The sequence below is a fragment of the Chiroxiphia lanceolata genome, chromosome 9, assembly GCF_009829145.1.
Source record: "Chiroxiphia lanceolata isolate bChiLan1 chromosome 9, bChiLan1.pri, whole genome shotgun sequence".
Classification (NCBI taxonomy): domain Eukaryota; kingdom Metazoa; phylum Chordata; class Aves; order Passeriformes; family Pipridae; genus Chiroxiphia; species Chiroxiphia lanceolata.
This window is the reverse complement of record NC_045645.1, coordinates 22,926,379-22,943,999: the sequence shown is the minus strand read 5'-3', so window position 1 is coordinate 22,943,999 and position 17,621 is coordinate 22,926,379. Positions and strand designations below refer to the sequence as shown.

At 39.9% G+C, this 17,621-nt stretch overlaps 1 protein-coding gene across 2 annotated transcripts in view; it reads left to right on the top strand.

The window, feature by feature from the left end:
- The first annotated feature begins 202 nt into the window (after nt 1-202).
- CRB1 (crumbs cell polarity complex component 1) overlaps nt 203-17,621 on the top strand; it is a 100,514-nt gene continuing 83,095 nt past the window's right edge. For both annotated transcript variants that reach the window (XM_032695893.1, XM_032695892.1), the window contains exon 1: nt 203-506. In XM_032695893.1, the coding sequence (XP_032551784.1) occupies nt 431-506 (76 nt within the window). In that variant the 5' untranslated portion in view covers nt 203-430. The remainder of the gene's footprint in view (nt 507-17,621) is intronic.

The following is a 17,621-nucleotide window of genomic DNA, read 5'->3' as shown; positions in this document are numbered from 1 at the left end:
CTATGAATTAGAAGGAGTGTCGTGTAGTGGGGGGTTACTAGCAGGTAATGAGTGATATCTGTTGAGCTGCTAAGAGCGCGCAGTGCTGTATCTGCGGTGCGGTGGCAGCCAGGCAGAGTGCACCATTCCCCACACAGTTCCGCAGCAGACAGCCGGGAAGAGACTCCAGTCCAGCTCGCAGACAAATCTGCACCAGGTTTGAAAAATCACTCGGACCGGCCGAAGTAAAACCTTAACAAGCACAAGTGCCTTTTGAATCAAAGTCTGCAGGTTTGCAGTCCGCAGGCTGATGAGGGGCACAGGCAAAGATGGCTTGTAGGGGGCTGGGTGCCTTGGGTATGCCCTTAGTTTCAGAGATGAGGAGAAAGCAGTGAGGATCAGCACCAGCCCTTTGGACAACAGGCAACTCAGCGGAGAATGTCCTATCAAGATGAATATGGCTCATTCAAGAATTAACTTTCTACTCATCTTCTACCTCAGTTTTTTGCTGCTCATCCATTTAAAAAGTAAGATTTGCATTTTTTCTTATTGTTCTGACATGTCCTCTGGGTAGATGGTTAGACATGCACTTCTAGCAGGAAGCTTGTGTTGTCAGAAGGCTTTAAAAATTTGATGGAGATGCCAAAAAGATTTGGTCTGTGAAACTAAGTTGTATGAACTCATTGTTTTGTAGCTTTTCCAATGCTTAAACTATTTTTTTTTCTAAATCAGGAATGAAAGCATTTTGTTGCTTCATGTATTGAATGTACAGCAATAAATTGTTCTGCTAAAACTGTACCTATACTTTAAAGTCTGCTTTTTGATACCACTCATGCAATAAATCCAAACATTTCTAATTAAAATCGAGACTAATTTATCCTTTTCTAAAGCTGTTTATGTAATGTATTTTAGTATTATTCCTTTATTATATATGGTTTTTTAATTACAGCCTCTAGAGAAAGCAGTTACTAAACAACTGTGATATATTTGCTGTTCTAAATATCTCCGTTATGAGGGAGCATGAAAGTCCAACTATTTTTATAGAGAAAATGTTCTCGGCAAACTTCCACATAAGCAGAAGTGTGCAAAACAGTGGAAGTCACAATGGGTTTCCTTGATAATTGTGTCGGATGATTGAGAGTAAATACAAGCCAAGGAGGCTAGATGGCCTCAGCTGGTGAGGCTGATATATGTGTACGAAAAGCAGTAGCTCTTGAACATGTTTAAAATGAAGATAGGCAGGCTGGGGGCCTGAGGAGGCTGTTTGATTTGTGTCTGTTGAATGTGAATAGCAATAACACAAAGCTTTGAGCAGCTGCCATTGAACAAGAAGACTTGGCATTAGCATGCAGTGTTGTGTAATCTGGGTCACCTTCTGTTGCTGCATCACTCAAATTGTTACTTGGACAGTTTACAGCCCAACATAAATTAAAGACTAAAAAGCAAACAGATGCAGCTGAATCAACCAGCATTTTAGAAAAAAAAATCCCACACTTGAAGATATAGGAAAAATACATAATATCATAGAAAGATTGTTATATTCTAGTAATTTTCTTTTGGGGGATGTGCTAAGGTGAATCAGGGAAGCCAAAGTGCTCTTTCTAAATTAACTCACAACAGGACATATACTGAGGGGAAAAGAAAAAAGAAGAAAGACAGGATCTTCCACTTTCAAAAAGCAATTTTTAAAGTCCGTATGTTGTGGGATGAACAATAAGAAAGTCTCTAAGACAGCATCTGTTATCTAACTAAAACAAAGTTATAGAAATGATGTTAGTAATGAAAATTTCATTTATACATGAGGCTGGCAAATTAGAACAAAATGTAAAAGCTGTGGGAAAGGGAATAAAAAGTTAGGCACTTAAAAATTTTAAAAGATAACATCAGGCACATAGAAAGCATTGTTAGAATGTAAACAAGAAAAAAGCCCCCAAGAATCAGTTTAAAGAAAGAAGATAAATGCAAGTTTTGGTTTTCACCTCAGATGAGCTCTGAGGTGCAAAATGCCAAAGGAGAGAAAATAAATTGTATATCATTTTATGCCTTTTCCTTAGCCCAGTTAACTGGGATGACATCTCAGATGTGGCATGAGTTTTCTCTGGGTTATGGCCATATGGCCAGTCTCAAACAAGAGGCTTTTCAGTCTTGGGGGTTTCTCTTTGTCAGGTAGTTTTGTGGCTGTTGCAAAATGTTGTGATGCAAACTAATGTATCAGGCTGGAGCAGTCACATCAGGAGCCAGAATCAGGCTCATATGTGTATCTGTCAGTGCTGTGTATTTAATGATCTTGATAGCTATTTTCTCTTGAGAAAGTTTGTACACCATTTGAAACTGTCAACAGTTTATGTTAATAAAAACATAGCAGTGAATGGATAAGACAGAAATAGAAGCAGAAAAATTGACTACAATTACTTCCTTACTTAAAAATTAATGCTGAGAAAGACCAAGACAGAAAAGCTGAGGATAAAATGGAACAGAGGTGATTGATGATATTTATAAAAGTTGTATCAGCCATTATATTTTTAAAATCAATTTACTGGACTTGTCTTCCCCCAAAGGATTCTAATCTTAGGTCCTGTTAAAGGCAGGACCTTCCTTATAACAATTTATTCTAAACAACTTGGAAAATAAATAGTGTTTAGAAGCCATGAGCATTGTATGCAAGCATTCAATACAAGTTGGGTTTATACAGTGTTTTGTAAACTTAATTTGTTTCTACAAATCATAGCAAATTAACTACTCACAGAAAATTAATCTGGGAGCATCCAGAGATGGTCAGCTCTTCATGAGGAAGGACCATGAATAATAACGTACAAGAGCTGGCAGGAAGCATGTCCCAAATCCAGAACAACATTGATAACTAATTGCTGCCATACTATTGTCTAATAGGAATTGCAAGCATGAAACTGTGGGCAGAAAAATAGAGGAAGAGAAATTATGATAAATATTTACACATCAGTTTGGGAAGTGATTGTCTGAAGTCAAGTTCACAGTCTTTTAATTCAACATTCAATTATTGATAATTTTCTTTTTCTTTTTTTCTCGTTTTTTAACAAGTCTTACAATGGATTATCTATCACTACTGCAGATTTGTCTTTCTTTTAGCAAAAATTCAGTAAAATAATATTTCAAGGTCAAAACAATTGCCCAGATAAGTTGTGGATTCCCTACCCCTGGAAGTGTTCAAGGCCTGGTCTAGCATAAGGTGTCTCTGCCCACAGCAGAGGGATTGGAACTAGATGATTTTTAAGGTCCCTTCCAACCCAAACCATTCTGTGATTCTATTTTTCTCCATTTTAGTGACTTCATGACCTTTCAGCAGAGCTGAAAAAAATTATTATTTACTTCATACTAGTTTCTCCAAATGTTCATAAATTAAGAACGGAATTTCATTTGTGATTGCTGCTAGTATGGGCAACATATCTGAGCTTTGCTTGCAGCCTTTTTCCACCCCTCTGAGATGCTGGCACTATGCAACTTTTCCCCGTAGACAAGAACTCTTAATTTCCCACGACTGTTCCCATTACTCACGAAACTTCTAATTACTCCTTAATTACTGTGTCAGGAATAAAGCTCTGCTTATAAAGAGATTTGCGGTTTTGCTCATACTGCTCATCCCTCAGATGATGCAAGCAGCTTTCCAGCAAAGTATTGTTAGGATGCATGTTTGATGAGTTCAGAGCCCATCCGGTACCTTCAGCAGCTCCTCATTAGCCCGTTGTGGAGCCTGTCAGAGCTGCACTCCACAACGTCTGGGCTCAGGCACCAGGAACCCTGCAGCTCTCCCTCTCTCCTGCTGTCATATATTGCATCTGTAACACAGCAAAAATGAAATATCTTTCAGATGTTTGCCATCATCTTCAGTGAGCTAAAAAGCAACAGCTTCTAGACCCAATTGTAAGGGTGCTGGACGGGGGGTTTTTTTTCCTTTTTTTTAATATATTATATTATGGATAACATCTCCATCTCTGGAATGAAATGAAATCTTCAGAATTAAAACCAGTAACCCTCTAACTTTTAAAAAAGGAAGTAACTTCTGCAAGATGGACCCATTTGTGTGAAAGTGACATTAAGGACATTCCAACCACTCCTCTATTTGAGCCTTTCAATTCAAATTCTTACAAGGCATCCTTGGGGTGCTACACCTGCCATTCTAATAGCAGAGCAAGAATACCAGGTTACAGAGCACCTCTCTGCTGTGTGCTCCATACAATGGGAACTGTCAACACTGAGAACCTCTGGAGGTTAAACATTTCCCCACATGCTCTTTAGTGATTCAGAAATTGCAATGCAAGAAATCAGCATCTATGGAAATTTAGCCCTCAAATTACATTGGTTTTGACAATACAGGATAAACCACTGAATGACATATTCACAGAAAGGGAATTCTATAACAAGGACACTGATCAGTCTCTGCAAACAGGTGTTGTTTGTGACTAATGACCTATTAGGAAAGAGTCTGATGGGAAAGAAAGGAGGTTGTGCAAAAGGGTGTTTCATCATTCATGCTCAACCAGCAGCACAGACCTCACACAGATCTTGAAACACTGATATATTATGCAATGTCCATGATAGTACACTGGAGAAACCAATGCTGGAATGTTAAAGCATGTCATACAAGCAGAGGATATGAACCTAATGTTTTATTATATACATAAACCTTTTAAAGGTGTCTCCTCACAAAGTTTACATCTGTATCTATCTATCTATCCACAGCTTTTTTCCCTGTGCCACTTTTGATAAACCCAAAGCACCTAGGGAGTCCTTTCCCTGTGCTAATCTCTAAACCTTTTCCTTTCTGCAAGAGAAAACTCAGAAAAAAAACCCAGTGCTATTTAGAGAATGCTCAGATTTTTATGGCCAAATTGGGTACTTCCCTACTGAAAAGCTATAGGGAAAGGCAAATACTTTGCTGTTATGTGTTGACAGTAAAATGACATGTAAGACACGAGAGAGTAATCAACCTTCTATTCAGTGCTGGCTATATCCAGTTTTGAGTGCTGCTGTGAGCAAGAGAGAGGCAATTAGGGAAAAGCTGGAAAGGGACAGCAAAAATAGGAAGACATTTAGAAAGATGTGCCCTATGAGAAAGGGTCACAGGAAAAGAAGCCTGAGGGAAGACATGATTACAGTCTTACCTACACAAAAGAAAATGGCAATCAAGGATGGCAATGAGATCAGTGGCTCCCTGTGACCTCTGGATGGGCAGTCTATGGAAAATAATAGATTCCACAGGCATCAGGAAAAATTTGAGTGAACTTTCCTGACTGAAGGATAATTAAGACTCTATATCAGAACGTTTTAATGAATGGGTTAGATAAATATCTGCCAGAGATTGTCTGGACTACTGTTTCCCAGCTGGTGTTACACAGATGAAGGGCAGTCAGCACCACCTCGGGGGCGATCTGTGAAGACCTCAGGTGACAGAGCCCCAGAGAAGCCCAGGTCCCTCCTTGCCCAAAGGGCACTGAGGCTCCAGGGCAACTCAGGCACAGCTCTTGGGCTGGGAGAGCAGATGGTTCCCTTCCCTTCTGCACCACGACTGGGGATTATCTGCTGTTCAAAACAAAGGCAGCCCTGAACTCAGCCCTGTGTGTTGCATTAGCCACAAAATTCTTGCCTTAATTTCAATGAGAATATAGTTTACTCTCATTCTTTGAGACATCAGGTACCTACTCTTAACTGTAGATTTTAAATAAGCACTTTGGCTATTGAAGGCACCCATTACTGCACCAAAACTGATAGCAGTAGATTCCTAGGAAACTGTTTTAACTGGAATTTCTGGATACAGTGCAACAAATTAACATTGTACTAGGAGTCTTCCTTTTGCTTCATCTAAGAGAAGTTTAACGTTTTATTTTCATTTAATTATTTTTCATCTTCACTTGTTTATAAAACATCAAGGTTAAAAAATATACATATATATCCAGCCAGACACCAAGCAATAAAAGGATGTGTCTTAATCCATGTTCCTTAAATCCTGATATACAGTGCAATTTCTCTAATAAATAAGTTAGAAAAATAGCAACCTAAGTGTCTTTGATCCTGCTTGCAGGGGTTTGCAGCCAAAGACCTCTCAGGGATACTTCTATTTCTACTATTGGGGTTTTTTCTATAATTCACATCTCAGCATTAAGAAAATCTTTTAGACAATGCTTCAATCTCTAGGCAACCTTGAGTATTCCCCTTGCTCTTTGTGGTGGCCCAAAACCAAAAAAAAGATCCTGATATTCACATTTTCTAAGGGAAACCTTAAACCTAATTGAGTCAGCTAGAGTCACAGACAGTAGGCAGCAAGGAGATAAATGTTACACATTATTTTCTAGATTGGTATTACTGATTAATTCGCTGGTTTTAGAGATGTTTCATCATTCTCACTGTACATTTGTTTCCTCAGCCATTCCCAGTGTCGTATCATATGAAAGCCCTCTCACACCAGCAAACAGCAAATAAAAACCCTAACCCAGATGAAACCTTTTCCCAGTGAGATTCTTATGTTTACTTTGTATTGATTATATTTTACTCACCCATAAAATGGGTCAACAGGAAACTGCTTCCATCCTTTGACAAAGACTGCAGCTGACAAGGCCCCTCGGCGGGCAGGCTGCCGTGCGGTGACACGCACCACGCAGCTGCCACTGGAGCTCTACAGGGCTCCTCCAGGCCCAGCTAAGTGTCCCTCTCCAGGCATCAACAAACCAAGGCTGCTGCAACTTCAGGGTTAGGGCAGCTTCTGCCTGCCTGGAATCTTATCAGTGGGGACAGAGATCAGAATTTTTCAAGGGCTAAGTATTTCTGTGGGTAGAAAAGGGGCATGGGCTGCTAACCCATTACACGCAGTGCCCCCACTCCAGCAGCCAAGGATCAGGGCACTTGCCTGGTGCATCCTTCTGTGCTGGGATGTGCTGTGCCTGAATAATTGTGGCCTGGGTGAATGCTCAAGGGGCAGGGGGAGAAACTCCTTGGTTCTTTTTATTGCTCTTGCTTGCCTGCCCAAGGCTGAGCATACTGGCATCCTGTTCCCTTAAACCTTTCCTTGAATAATGAGACAGACAAAGCATCTTTAACCGCATTAGTCAGGGGGTTTGGAGACAGGATGCATTCCTTCAAAGTGCCCTCCATCACAGTGATTGAGATCAAGGTTGTGGGTAAACAAACCTTTTTGCCCCTACCTAAGCCATGGACACAGTGGCCTGAAATTTCCTTTGCTGACGGTTTCTGAGAGATGCAACTATGTTCCTGTACTTTGGGACTACTAAAATCTGACTGCCCTCTAAAGTAAAGCCCAGAAATGCTCTAATTCACATTCAGACTGCCAGAGAAACTACAGAGGAAGCATGAGAGGCAGCATACATTGCTCACACTCTTCCTTTGACAGTTCCTGTTCTCCCTTGTTGGGGTTTCCAACAGGGATGATACAGAGGACTTCATTAGCTCTTTCTTCCACAAGGAGGGCCCTAGCTCTGAATTTGGCTGTGACACATTTCTTTCTTTCTTTGAATGTGAGCTAGAGGACTTTGAAAGCAACATAATTTGACAGGAAGCCAAAGCCGGGACTTTATGATAGACAGTCATCAGTCTGCAAGGATCCAAGCAACTGCAATTTAAGTAACCTGCACTGACAGATTACTCACAGCAGGGAATCCAAAACTCCCAGTGTAATAATCTAGCCTTGAAAAGACATCTGTGTAGAGCAGCAGGTTCAGACGTGTTTAGCTAAGCTTTGTGGCAATTTGTAGGCACTTAAAAAGCAGCTGTGATACTGCTCCCAGTATGGCAAACCATCCATGGATCTGAACACTGTGAATTGTCCACACAGCTGAAAGAAGAGATCAGGCTCTGTTATCAGTGAAGAGTCTGCAGTATAACTCACCAACCTCCTAACAGCTGGAGAGAGAGCCTCTGAGAGCATCCGAACTAATACGTGTCACCTTGGACATGTATACAACTGCTGCTTGGACATCAGCCACCTCTGTGGAAGGAAGGGTGTAGCTGTGTAGCCCCAGGCTGAATCCAGGCTCATGCTGAGAGCAGAGCCCATTAGATTAGGCACTGTGCTCTGCTAATATAGCTAAATGGCACCTGGATTAGAGCTGGTTCAAAGCATGCTAAGAGGAGTTCTATTTGCACCCATCTACCTTTACCTTCTTAGTTAAACAGGCACCTTTCTAGGGTGTCTCTCTTAAATGCAAACAGGCAATGCAAAACATACCACAACAATCTGCTGGTGATCCCATTTTAGGGGAGTGGAAGGGTAAACTGGAGCTGAGAATTGCATATGGAATTCTGAAAATGTTAATTGTGGGCCACATGAGATGCAATCAAACTCGAATGGGCAAGGTATAGCCACATGGTATGTAGTTCACCTTTGAGTCTGCTGACTCCAAGAGCTGTAAGGGCAAAACCACTATAATCTGACACAGTGTAAAGAAATCCTAACTGTACCTGCTCTTCTCCAGCAGCCCCTTACCTTCCTTTGATAGTCTCATAAATAAGATGCAGAGAGAGAAGGGACCAATCTAGTAAGATAAGCAAACAGACAGTGACAGTGAGAGTGACACTGATATATCAGAGATAATGACAGTGAGAGTGACACTGATATATCAGAGATTACATCAGAACTACTCAATGCCGTGAAAACCTGTAAGGCTCTTGTAGGCTCTTCTTTTCCCTGTTCAGCCTTAAAAGCAGAAGTTAAAAGAATTCTGAATGCCAAGCTCCACTTATTCCTACCTTAAGATGTAGGAAAATATGAAAAATGTGTTTGTGGAAGCGATAATCCAAGCCTCTTTGATCACTATCTGTATATGTCTTCGGAGCAATACATGTCATGACACCAGAATGTAATGCAACCACAAAAAGAAAATATCTGGCCAACATTTTGTAGGACTCGCCAATTCAGACTTTCTAGCTAAACCCATCCCTTTTCTCACATTGAACACAGCTGACATTTGTAATTCTTTACTCACTACTAATGGTACTGAACATTTTGCAAGCCTCAGTCCATGTAAAAACGCCCTCTGCTTGATGTAACAAGAACTATCTGTTCTGTTTTCTCTTGAGTACATCTTAAATGTCTGATTCAATTTAGTCTAACATCTACCCATTTTGGAGCTCGTGGAAAAGTGCAAGAAGAGTAAAGGGACTAAAATCAATTGCCATTTTCACATTCAAAAGGCTCTTTCCATAGAACATTGGATTTCTAGAGAAACAAATAGGCAAGTCAGAACTTCCACCATTTTCCATGGTAGTGAAGTGACAAGACTGAAAGGTGTTTGGAGCAAAACTTTAATGGAATTGAACAGGAGAAGGAAGGATTGGCACTGAACACCTTTGAAGGGTGTGGATAAAAATCTTTCCACGAACAGACTAACCGAATGATCTGACAAGTGATGGAAAGGAGTAAGAAAGGAAGAAAATGCAGTTCTCTGCTCACAGCAGAGCAAAAACAGATCTACTTCTACTACAGTACTTCTACTACAGCCTTAAAGCCATAAGCTCTCTTCAGATCTTTCATTTTGTTTGGGGAATTGCCCACCAGTTCATAGATTCATCTAGGCATCTTCTGTTCCCACAGATCTCTGTAAGCATTCTGACTGCCTAGTGACCAAGGAAAATATCTTACAGTGGTCCTGCTTATCCCCAGCGAACATCTCTGAGCTGGCACTGGTTTTGCAGCAATAAGATATGTACATGCTGTAGGAACCTCTACTGTTCCTCAAGTAGCATTGAGAGGAATTCTTTTCAGTTTTATTTATTTTGGTTTCACTTCTAAGTCCACTCATTTCACTGAAGATGTTACTGTGCTTTGTCCAGCGAGGACCAGCACAACTGCTTACGAAACCAATGGTTGTAATCTAGTGGTTTCTTTTCAAGGAGATGGAGAACTATGCCTTTTGAGATATAGCAGCACTATGTTCTTTAATCTTACATTAAGACTTGGATTGGCTGACAACGACTTTGCTTGTTATATCCCAGCTCTTAAGCTAAACTTCGAGGAAACTGCATTTGCCATTACTACTAAAAGAAAATGGAAACTGCTAAACTTTACAGGGATTTTTGGGTATCAGATAAACAGCATCAGAAATGTATTTGCATCCTGAATTGCATCATTTCTTCTTTGGGCTAACACAGAAACATGTTCTGGAGGAAACTCACACAACTACCTGCAACACTACATAATTGTGCTTCAGTTTCAGACATTCTGTGTCAACTTTTGTACAGACAGAGGAACCCTTCCCTTACTTTTATTACCATAACTACAATACCAAGGGCAGTTAAGAGACTGATGTTCCTGTCTTTTAAACCTGCACATCTTTTATGCCACAGCTCTGAATCAGCCTGAAGAATTCTGTGTCTTCATGGATGACTGCTTCTTTTCTGCAATCACTTATGAGCACCAGCTCTTCCATTAACCACAGTTATGTGGTTACACATGCTTACAGTAAACCTGGCTTTCTAAAAATAAGAGATTTGTATTAAATCATTACGGAAAGTTCTGAGAATTAGACGTATCATAGACAATAGGTGCTGAGCTTTCTGCTCTAGTTGATGCAGTGGGCTGGACTAGATGATCACCAGAAGTCCTTTCCAGCCCTGTCTATTCCATGTGAAGAATTTTCGCTTTAGCTGAGCCCATTACTACAATGCTGGTAAAGCAGTTATTTCTGGCCGTGTATCAGAAGTGCTGTCCCAACAATTCTGGACCATTTATTACCATTCAGTAATAAAAGGTCATTAGAGTTAGTGGCGGCTGGTTAGTGACAGGAAAAACTGAGAATTGGAAAGTATGAGGAAAGAGACTGCAATGTATATTTCAGACTCCATTTGAAAAAAATAAAAAAGGACAAAAAATCAGTTACTAGATTCACTGAAAAAAAGTCGCCACTGTTACCACTCTAGTGCAGACTTGGTGAGCATATTTGTAGGACCCCCTGAAGAGTAGTAGGAATGTGAACATGGCCCTGAATAAGACCCCATGCTCAGAAATGTATCCTGATATCAAGGATGAAAACAGTCTTAGCACAGGGGAAACTCCTACGTGCAGAACAGAGCTTGAATGTTATAACGAATGTTCAGCTACCACAGGGACATCTGTAAAACTTGTCACTTGTCTTTAAAAAAGGTGTAGTGTTTTTAAGATCTTGACACCTCGATGAGAGGTCCAGAGATTCAGCCTTTCATACCTCAGTCATGCCCTATTCCAGTTATTACATGCTTCATTTCTGTTAATCTTCTCTAATTAGTTCTGCTTCTCAAGTGAAGTCTCGGAATCTAACATTTTTCTGCACTAATACTAAGGGCTCTGCTTTCATGTTCAAGGTCAGTTCAGCATTTCATCTTGTAAAACTCATTTGTCCTCCTAGCACTAACATTTGTACATTGAGTTTGAATTTAGACATCAGCTTAGACTCTCTCAAAGACATTTACTGACTTATTAAAGGTGTGATCGTGCTCAAAGCCAGCAGCCATGCAAGTACAGAGGAACAAGCTTCTTTTAGATTCTTCCTCTTCCTTGCAAATGTGCAGAGAAAATTTTCCCCATGAAAATAATTTCAGCTTTTTTCTTTGTGAGGTATATTGCATGTTTTACAACACATAAGCAGATTGGGCCTCAGAGTCTGCAAGTAGGCAGCATTTCAGTTTTATAGGTGAGAACACTGTGCTGAGAAGGGCAAGGTGAATACCTTGCTTGCAATAAGAGAGCTGTGAACACACTCCAAGTGATCTCCCTCTTCAAATCACTAAATTTAGATCTTGTGTTTCTCACTTCATATGTTATACACACACACAAATATATATATGTATTAGGGGGAGGATACATATACATTTTTCCAGAGTTTTGTTGAGCCTGAGAGATCTGTAACACGGCAAACATTTCTTTTTTAAAGATAACATTACTAAGTGTTTCTTCATTCTTACAACAAATGTAGGCACTTTTTGTATGTGTGATTTCCATTGCTAACTGTAAGGATTTCCCTTTGTATATCACTTCATTTATTTCCTAACTCTTAACTGCCTTTTTTGAAGGGATCAAGTCACTGACTTGCCATCCTACAGACTTTCCTTTGTAAGGAATTCAAAGATTACTAGAGGCACATGATGGCTGAGGTGTGAACAGTAATGGGAGGAGGCATCTGAGCCCCAGGCAAGAAACACACTCTTCTCCAGCTGACGCTCAATTCAAAATGGCAGACTATTTTCAGGTTAAAATTACTTAAATGGGTAAAGGTTAAAAATACCTTCAGCAATACATAGCTTAGACTACAATCAGTTTAAACAGCTTCCTTCGAGCACTGTGCTCCAGATATGGATAAAATTTGTGGTTCATCTAGAAGATTCACCCAGGTTTGATGCTTTTGTATTTAATGCTGTCATGAATTGCAAATAGGTATAATACAGAAAGAGGATAATGGTAGAATAGGAAGAGTTTTTACATTCAGTTATTTCATATGCAACAAGTAAGCAAATCTGTTAACTAGTCAACCTACTTCCTTAAAATAAATAATAAATATGTAAATGCAATATATAGAAAGTACTTAGAGTTTTCAATTTCAACACTTAATTCTTATATCTGAAAATACTATCCCTGAAATTCTTTTAGAATTTTATGGTATGTTAATCCTCAGAAATTATTTAGGAGCTCAGTGGGATTCACAAAGTCATTTAAAAATCATTGAAAACATTTATTTCCAGAACTGCAATTATATTGACTAATCGCCATCTAGACCATCTTATATCTGATTATCCTGATGTTCAGAAACAGGACAGAAATAGTAAGAAACCCCTTCATTATCCCCACCTCTAAGGCTGAGGAGGAAAGCACAGCACATACACAAAGACCAAATTCATAGATTTGCTGCAAGATCAGCGCTTCTTTTTAAAACCTAAAAATTATTCTAAAGGTGAGTAGCACCTCACCCTGCATGAATCTTCAGTAGAGGGCTTTGGTGCCAGAATTTAGCCCCATACAAGCTGTGCATCTGTCCTTTTTCACCAGTGACAAATTGTCACCTTTCCAAGGACCTGGCAGCAGGACACAGCATCTTGCAGTGCTGAACTCTGAACAACATTAGATCACACTTTAGACCAATCCCACCATCAGTGGGCCACAAACAGAGGTCTTATCTCATGACACCAAATAAAGTGTCTTGGAATTACATCAAGTAGGAAAACCCTTCACCTTCCTGTAGGTGGGCAGTGTGATACCTTTCCATACTAAGGTATGCTGTTTAGAAAGAGATTTTTTTTTTTAATCCCTATTCTTTGACTTTCTCAAAAAGTGTGCTTGTTACAACTTAATATGCCAGAAGCTTAAATCAGAATGGTGATCTGTTAATGTGGTATTAAGGACAGGAGCATCATCTAGGAGAAGATATGAGACAAGAGTTAGGAATGAAATACATCCTTGCAAATTGCTCTTTTAAGTTCTTTAACTCCAGGTTGTCATCCAGACATGTTCATAGTGGAGTAACTTAATTACCTACACTTTATTCTCTCTCTCCTGCTCAGTGCATGGTGACAACGGTTTTATCACTGAAATATTTTCTCTACAGAGCACTCTGAGTACTGACAGCTCTTTTCTCTTTCCCTCCTTCACACTGTCACCCTTCTATATTTGCCTTGACACTGTCTTCACATTGTCTTGACATTGTTCTGACAGTTATGAAAACTCAATCACTGCAGCAGACAACCATGACAATGTGGAGAACAAAAAGGAAAAGTGTTATGAAAATTGCTGAGGAACTGTGAAGAATTACAGACTAGTGAAAACAAGATCTTGCTTTTTCAAAACCATATTCCTAGTGAGTTTTTAATAAAAACTGCTTTATAAAAGCCTTCAGCCAAGGCTGGCAAAAGCCATCTCAAAGAAGACAGCTGACAGTTACAGATTCTCTACCTGAAATTCAGATGTTCCTAAATGAAAATCCCTCTTACTGCTGTGAGTTCAGGTACACCACAAGAGCTACTTCAGCCCATCTCCCAGCGAGCAGAGCGTGCTGAATTACTGTGAAATGCTGACTGCTGGAACTCTCCAGCTACTCTTTCTTCTAAGGATGCCATTCAAACTGGGATTCCTTTTGCAGGGAACCAGGAAAGAAAGGTAGACAAAGAAAAAAGAAATCAGGTTACTGGAGCTTTAGATCCCTTTGCTAATAATAAAATAAAATTGTGTTTTGTTAGCTCACAACTTAGAAGAGAGGAGCCTGGAAAGAAAGCATTGCTCTCTAGCAATCAGTCTAAAAAATGGCAAGTGGTGTGGTTAACAGGTAAAAAGCCCAGCACAAGTAGGGTAAGTTTGGTAACTGTTTCTGTGGTTGAATTAAACTTCTGAGCAACTTTTTAACTGTTGGGGATAGTATGGACGTACTGAAGTGCTGTTTACAAAACTCTTTAGGAAAACAATATGCTTCCATACATCCACAGAGAAAATTAAGCCTTAAAAGCTTCTGCTTGAATTCACTTGATGAAGCATGGGTTGGATACTATTAAGAAAAATGGCACAAAGGAGAGATCTCCACATGAGTGTAACCACTTTTAAACTATAGATTATAGCATTTTAACATTTATTCTAAATGCTATATTGGATGGTGATACTCCAACTGCTCTGGCAAGCTGAATGACAAATATTTTGGTGCTTCCTTCCTGCACTGTTATGTCTACAAGCATCTTTTATTATTAATGGAATAATATTTGCTACAGTAGGCTACCATGGTCCAATCAATACCAAGGTGTATTGAAAAGGCACCAAAGCTGAACCTCTAATTAAGTATGATATTTTGTTCCTTTTAAATGAGACGCTGTTTGAGGAGTACAGTAATGGTGCCTTGTTCTGTTCAAGGTATCTATAATTAATAATCCCAATGATCAAAGGAAATGTAATCCTAAGAGAAAATGGCTTTGAGGTATTAAGTACTATGAACTGCCTTCTCAATCTGTTCTGCAGTCTCTCAGCACACTATGTTGTATGATGCCCTTTGGGATCATAAAACAAGCCCCATCGTAGAGCTCTCTGCAAAAACTGCTCCCAGCAAGATAGTCACTAGATATTTATCGTGTATTCATTACTGCCATAAAATCTTTTGTAAGTTTTTTTTCCTGGTCAGACCTTCACTGTCACACAGATCTCATTTATTTATTTAGCAGCAGGGCAGGATGCTGCCCTGTAATGTACTCTGTACTGATAAGTCTGGACTGGTGTTGTGATGAGGTCCCTTTCCCCCAAAAAAGGGTATTCCTTCTGTTTTTTCATCATTGTATGGAACCAAAGTTTCTTCAGATAGAGTAAGCATCCTAATGTCAAGATGTGGAGGCTTTAGTTCTTTCCTCCTGCTTGCTAATCTTATTTTCCACTCCCCAGCCACTACACTACCACCATTCCAAGCTCTCCCTGTGCCTTAAGAGTAGATTTGTGTGACACAAAACTCCACTGTCACTGCAACAGGGGTGGCTAAATCTTTTACCCAAGAGAATAGCAGGCCAGAACCTCATTATTGTCCCTTGGATCATTCTCTGGAGTGTGAGCACTTCAGCATAGCTCCGGAGGCACCTGTGTTACTCTGTGGAGCTGGTGGCATGAGTGACATTGTGTCCTGGGGCTACAATTACTGCAGGCTCACTTACCAGCCACAAAAAGTTACTGTAACTTCCCATCGCTGCCCTGTAAATCCAAGTCTGCTATGGATCAGGCCTCAGAGGAAGAAAAGGAGAAGGCAGGGAAAAAAAAGCTAAAGCAGGGAAATGAGAGCTAGGAAGCAAAGGAGAGACAAGGAGTCAGACCTACCTCTTACATATATTAAATAAACAGAGGAATAAAGGCGACTATTAATGAGGAAATAAATTTTTTAAAAAAAAATCAAGAATTACATTTCTATACTGATTGCTACTGGTTAGTTTTATTTATTCATGGTTTTAAATTTTGTATCATTTTACTGGCAAAAGTTAGATCATACCGATCTAACTTCGATGAAAGCTTGCTGGATACCTCTTTACTTATAGCAGATATTTAATGCCCCAGTGTTTTTGTTATAAAACATGCCATCACATTAAGCTTTAACAATTGACTTTTAGTGATATCCCTCTAATATGAAAGGCTTATTTCTTAGCATGTTCCCCAAAAAAGGGTCCTGGGCATACCCTGATGCTGATGAATATTCTGGTTTTGTTTTACTTCTACAATGAAAAATCTTACAAAGGTTTAAAAGAAAGGCATCTCTAATTAGAGAGTGGGTTTTCAATACCTACTCTTACTCTTCCTTTGGGTCAGTCACTCCTCTTGTGTGCTTCTGAGCTTACTCTGAAAATAAAATGTTGTAAAACCATGAAATAGATTCATTCTTCCTCTGTTACAAGTCGGTAGATTTCTTAGGAGGCTACAATACAGTTTGCAGGTCAGGACAGCTACCACAGGCTTTGTGTCAGAGCCATGACTATGTTCACTGTTCACGGTTCAATGAAACTAGTGTTCAAAGACTGGCCCTCTGCAGAAGTTCTCATTATAGTCTCCTTCTGTTGGGCCTGTGACTGATTTTTATCTCTGCAAAGTCAGGGAGGGCAACTTGTGATGACATCACTGCTCTTCCCCAATCTCAGTGTTATGATCCTGGCCCTGTTTGGAGCTGCCCTCAGCACAGGAGCTCAGCAGGACAGCAGATGGAAACTTGGGTTGCGCCAGTTCCCTACTAGACTCCAGCCTGTCCCAAAACACAGGAGCTGCGACTTTTCCCAAGCAGTCTTTGAATCCCAATTGGTAATTAGTTCATGCAGAGCTAATTGTAGGTGATTTCTATTGAAAATAATTTAGTCCATAACAGAAAGGGCTGGAATGTGAACTCTTCTACAAAGGTCATGCTGGAGAAGCATGGCCTTGCTTCCTCTGTATTTACTGCACATTGTAGCCACACTGAAGTTTTCTTCTGGGTCCTGTGGCATTTAAATCACAGTGCATTGCATTTCCAGCAACATAATGCTGATCTGCCACAGGGCTGATTACTTTTTTTAAGTCTGAGGAGACAGGAGAAGCAGCATCATGGTTTTAATATGAAAGTACTGTTACATAGCATGAACTGAAATTGTGTAAGGAAAGGACTATGCACTCAGCAAGCCTGGAGGGACAGCATGCACTCTGGTGGCTATGCATATCAGTGTGTTCCTAATCTGAAGCTGGAGCTGATCTTGATGTTCTGCTGCTTTTTGATGGCTTCAGCAACATTTAGTTCTAAGCTGTGTTACTGAGAACCTCAACACCTGCATACATCAGCACATAACTTTGCACCCAGAGACTTTAAAACAGTTGCCCCATGTTACAGGTTGGTATAACGCATTTCTAACAATTAGGGCTTTAGGCTTATCCAATTTTGACTCACAAAAAGAAATCACACCTGGGTCAGTGCTACAGACTTCCGAGGCTATACTTTAAAATCACATCACCTTTATGTGCTACTGTTTATCAGAATCTCTGCTTTATGCTGGTTTTATATTAAGAAAAGGAAAGAAGTAATGAAGTGGAGAGGAGAACCACAGATAAAGGAGACTGAAGAGGATGCCTTCTAATAGCTTTCAAAGACAAACAACATGTGGACAGAGAATTTGGACATGAAGTCAATTTTCTACTCAGTTTTTAGTCCCTCTACTCCAGGGAT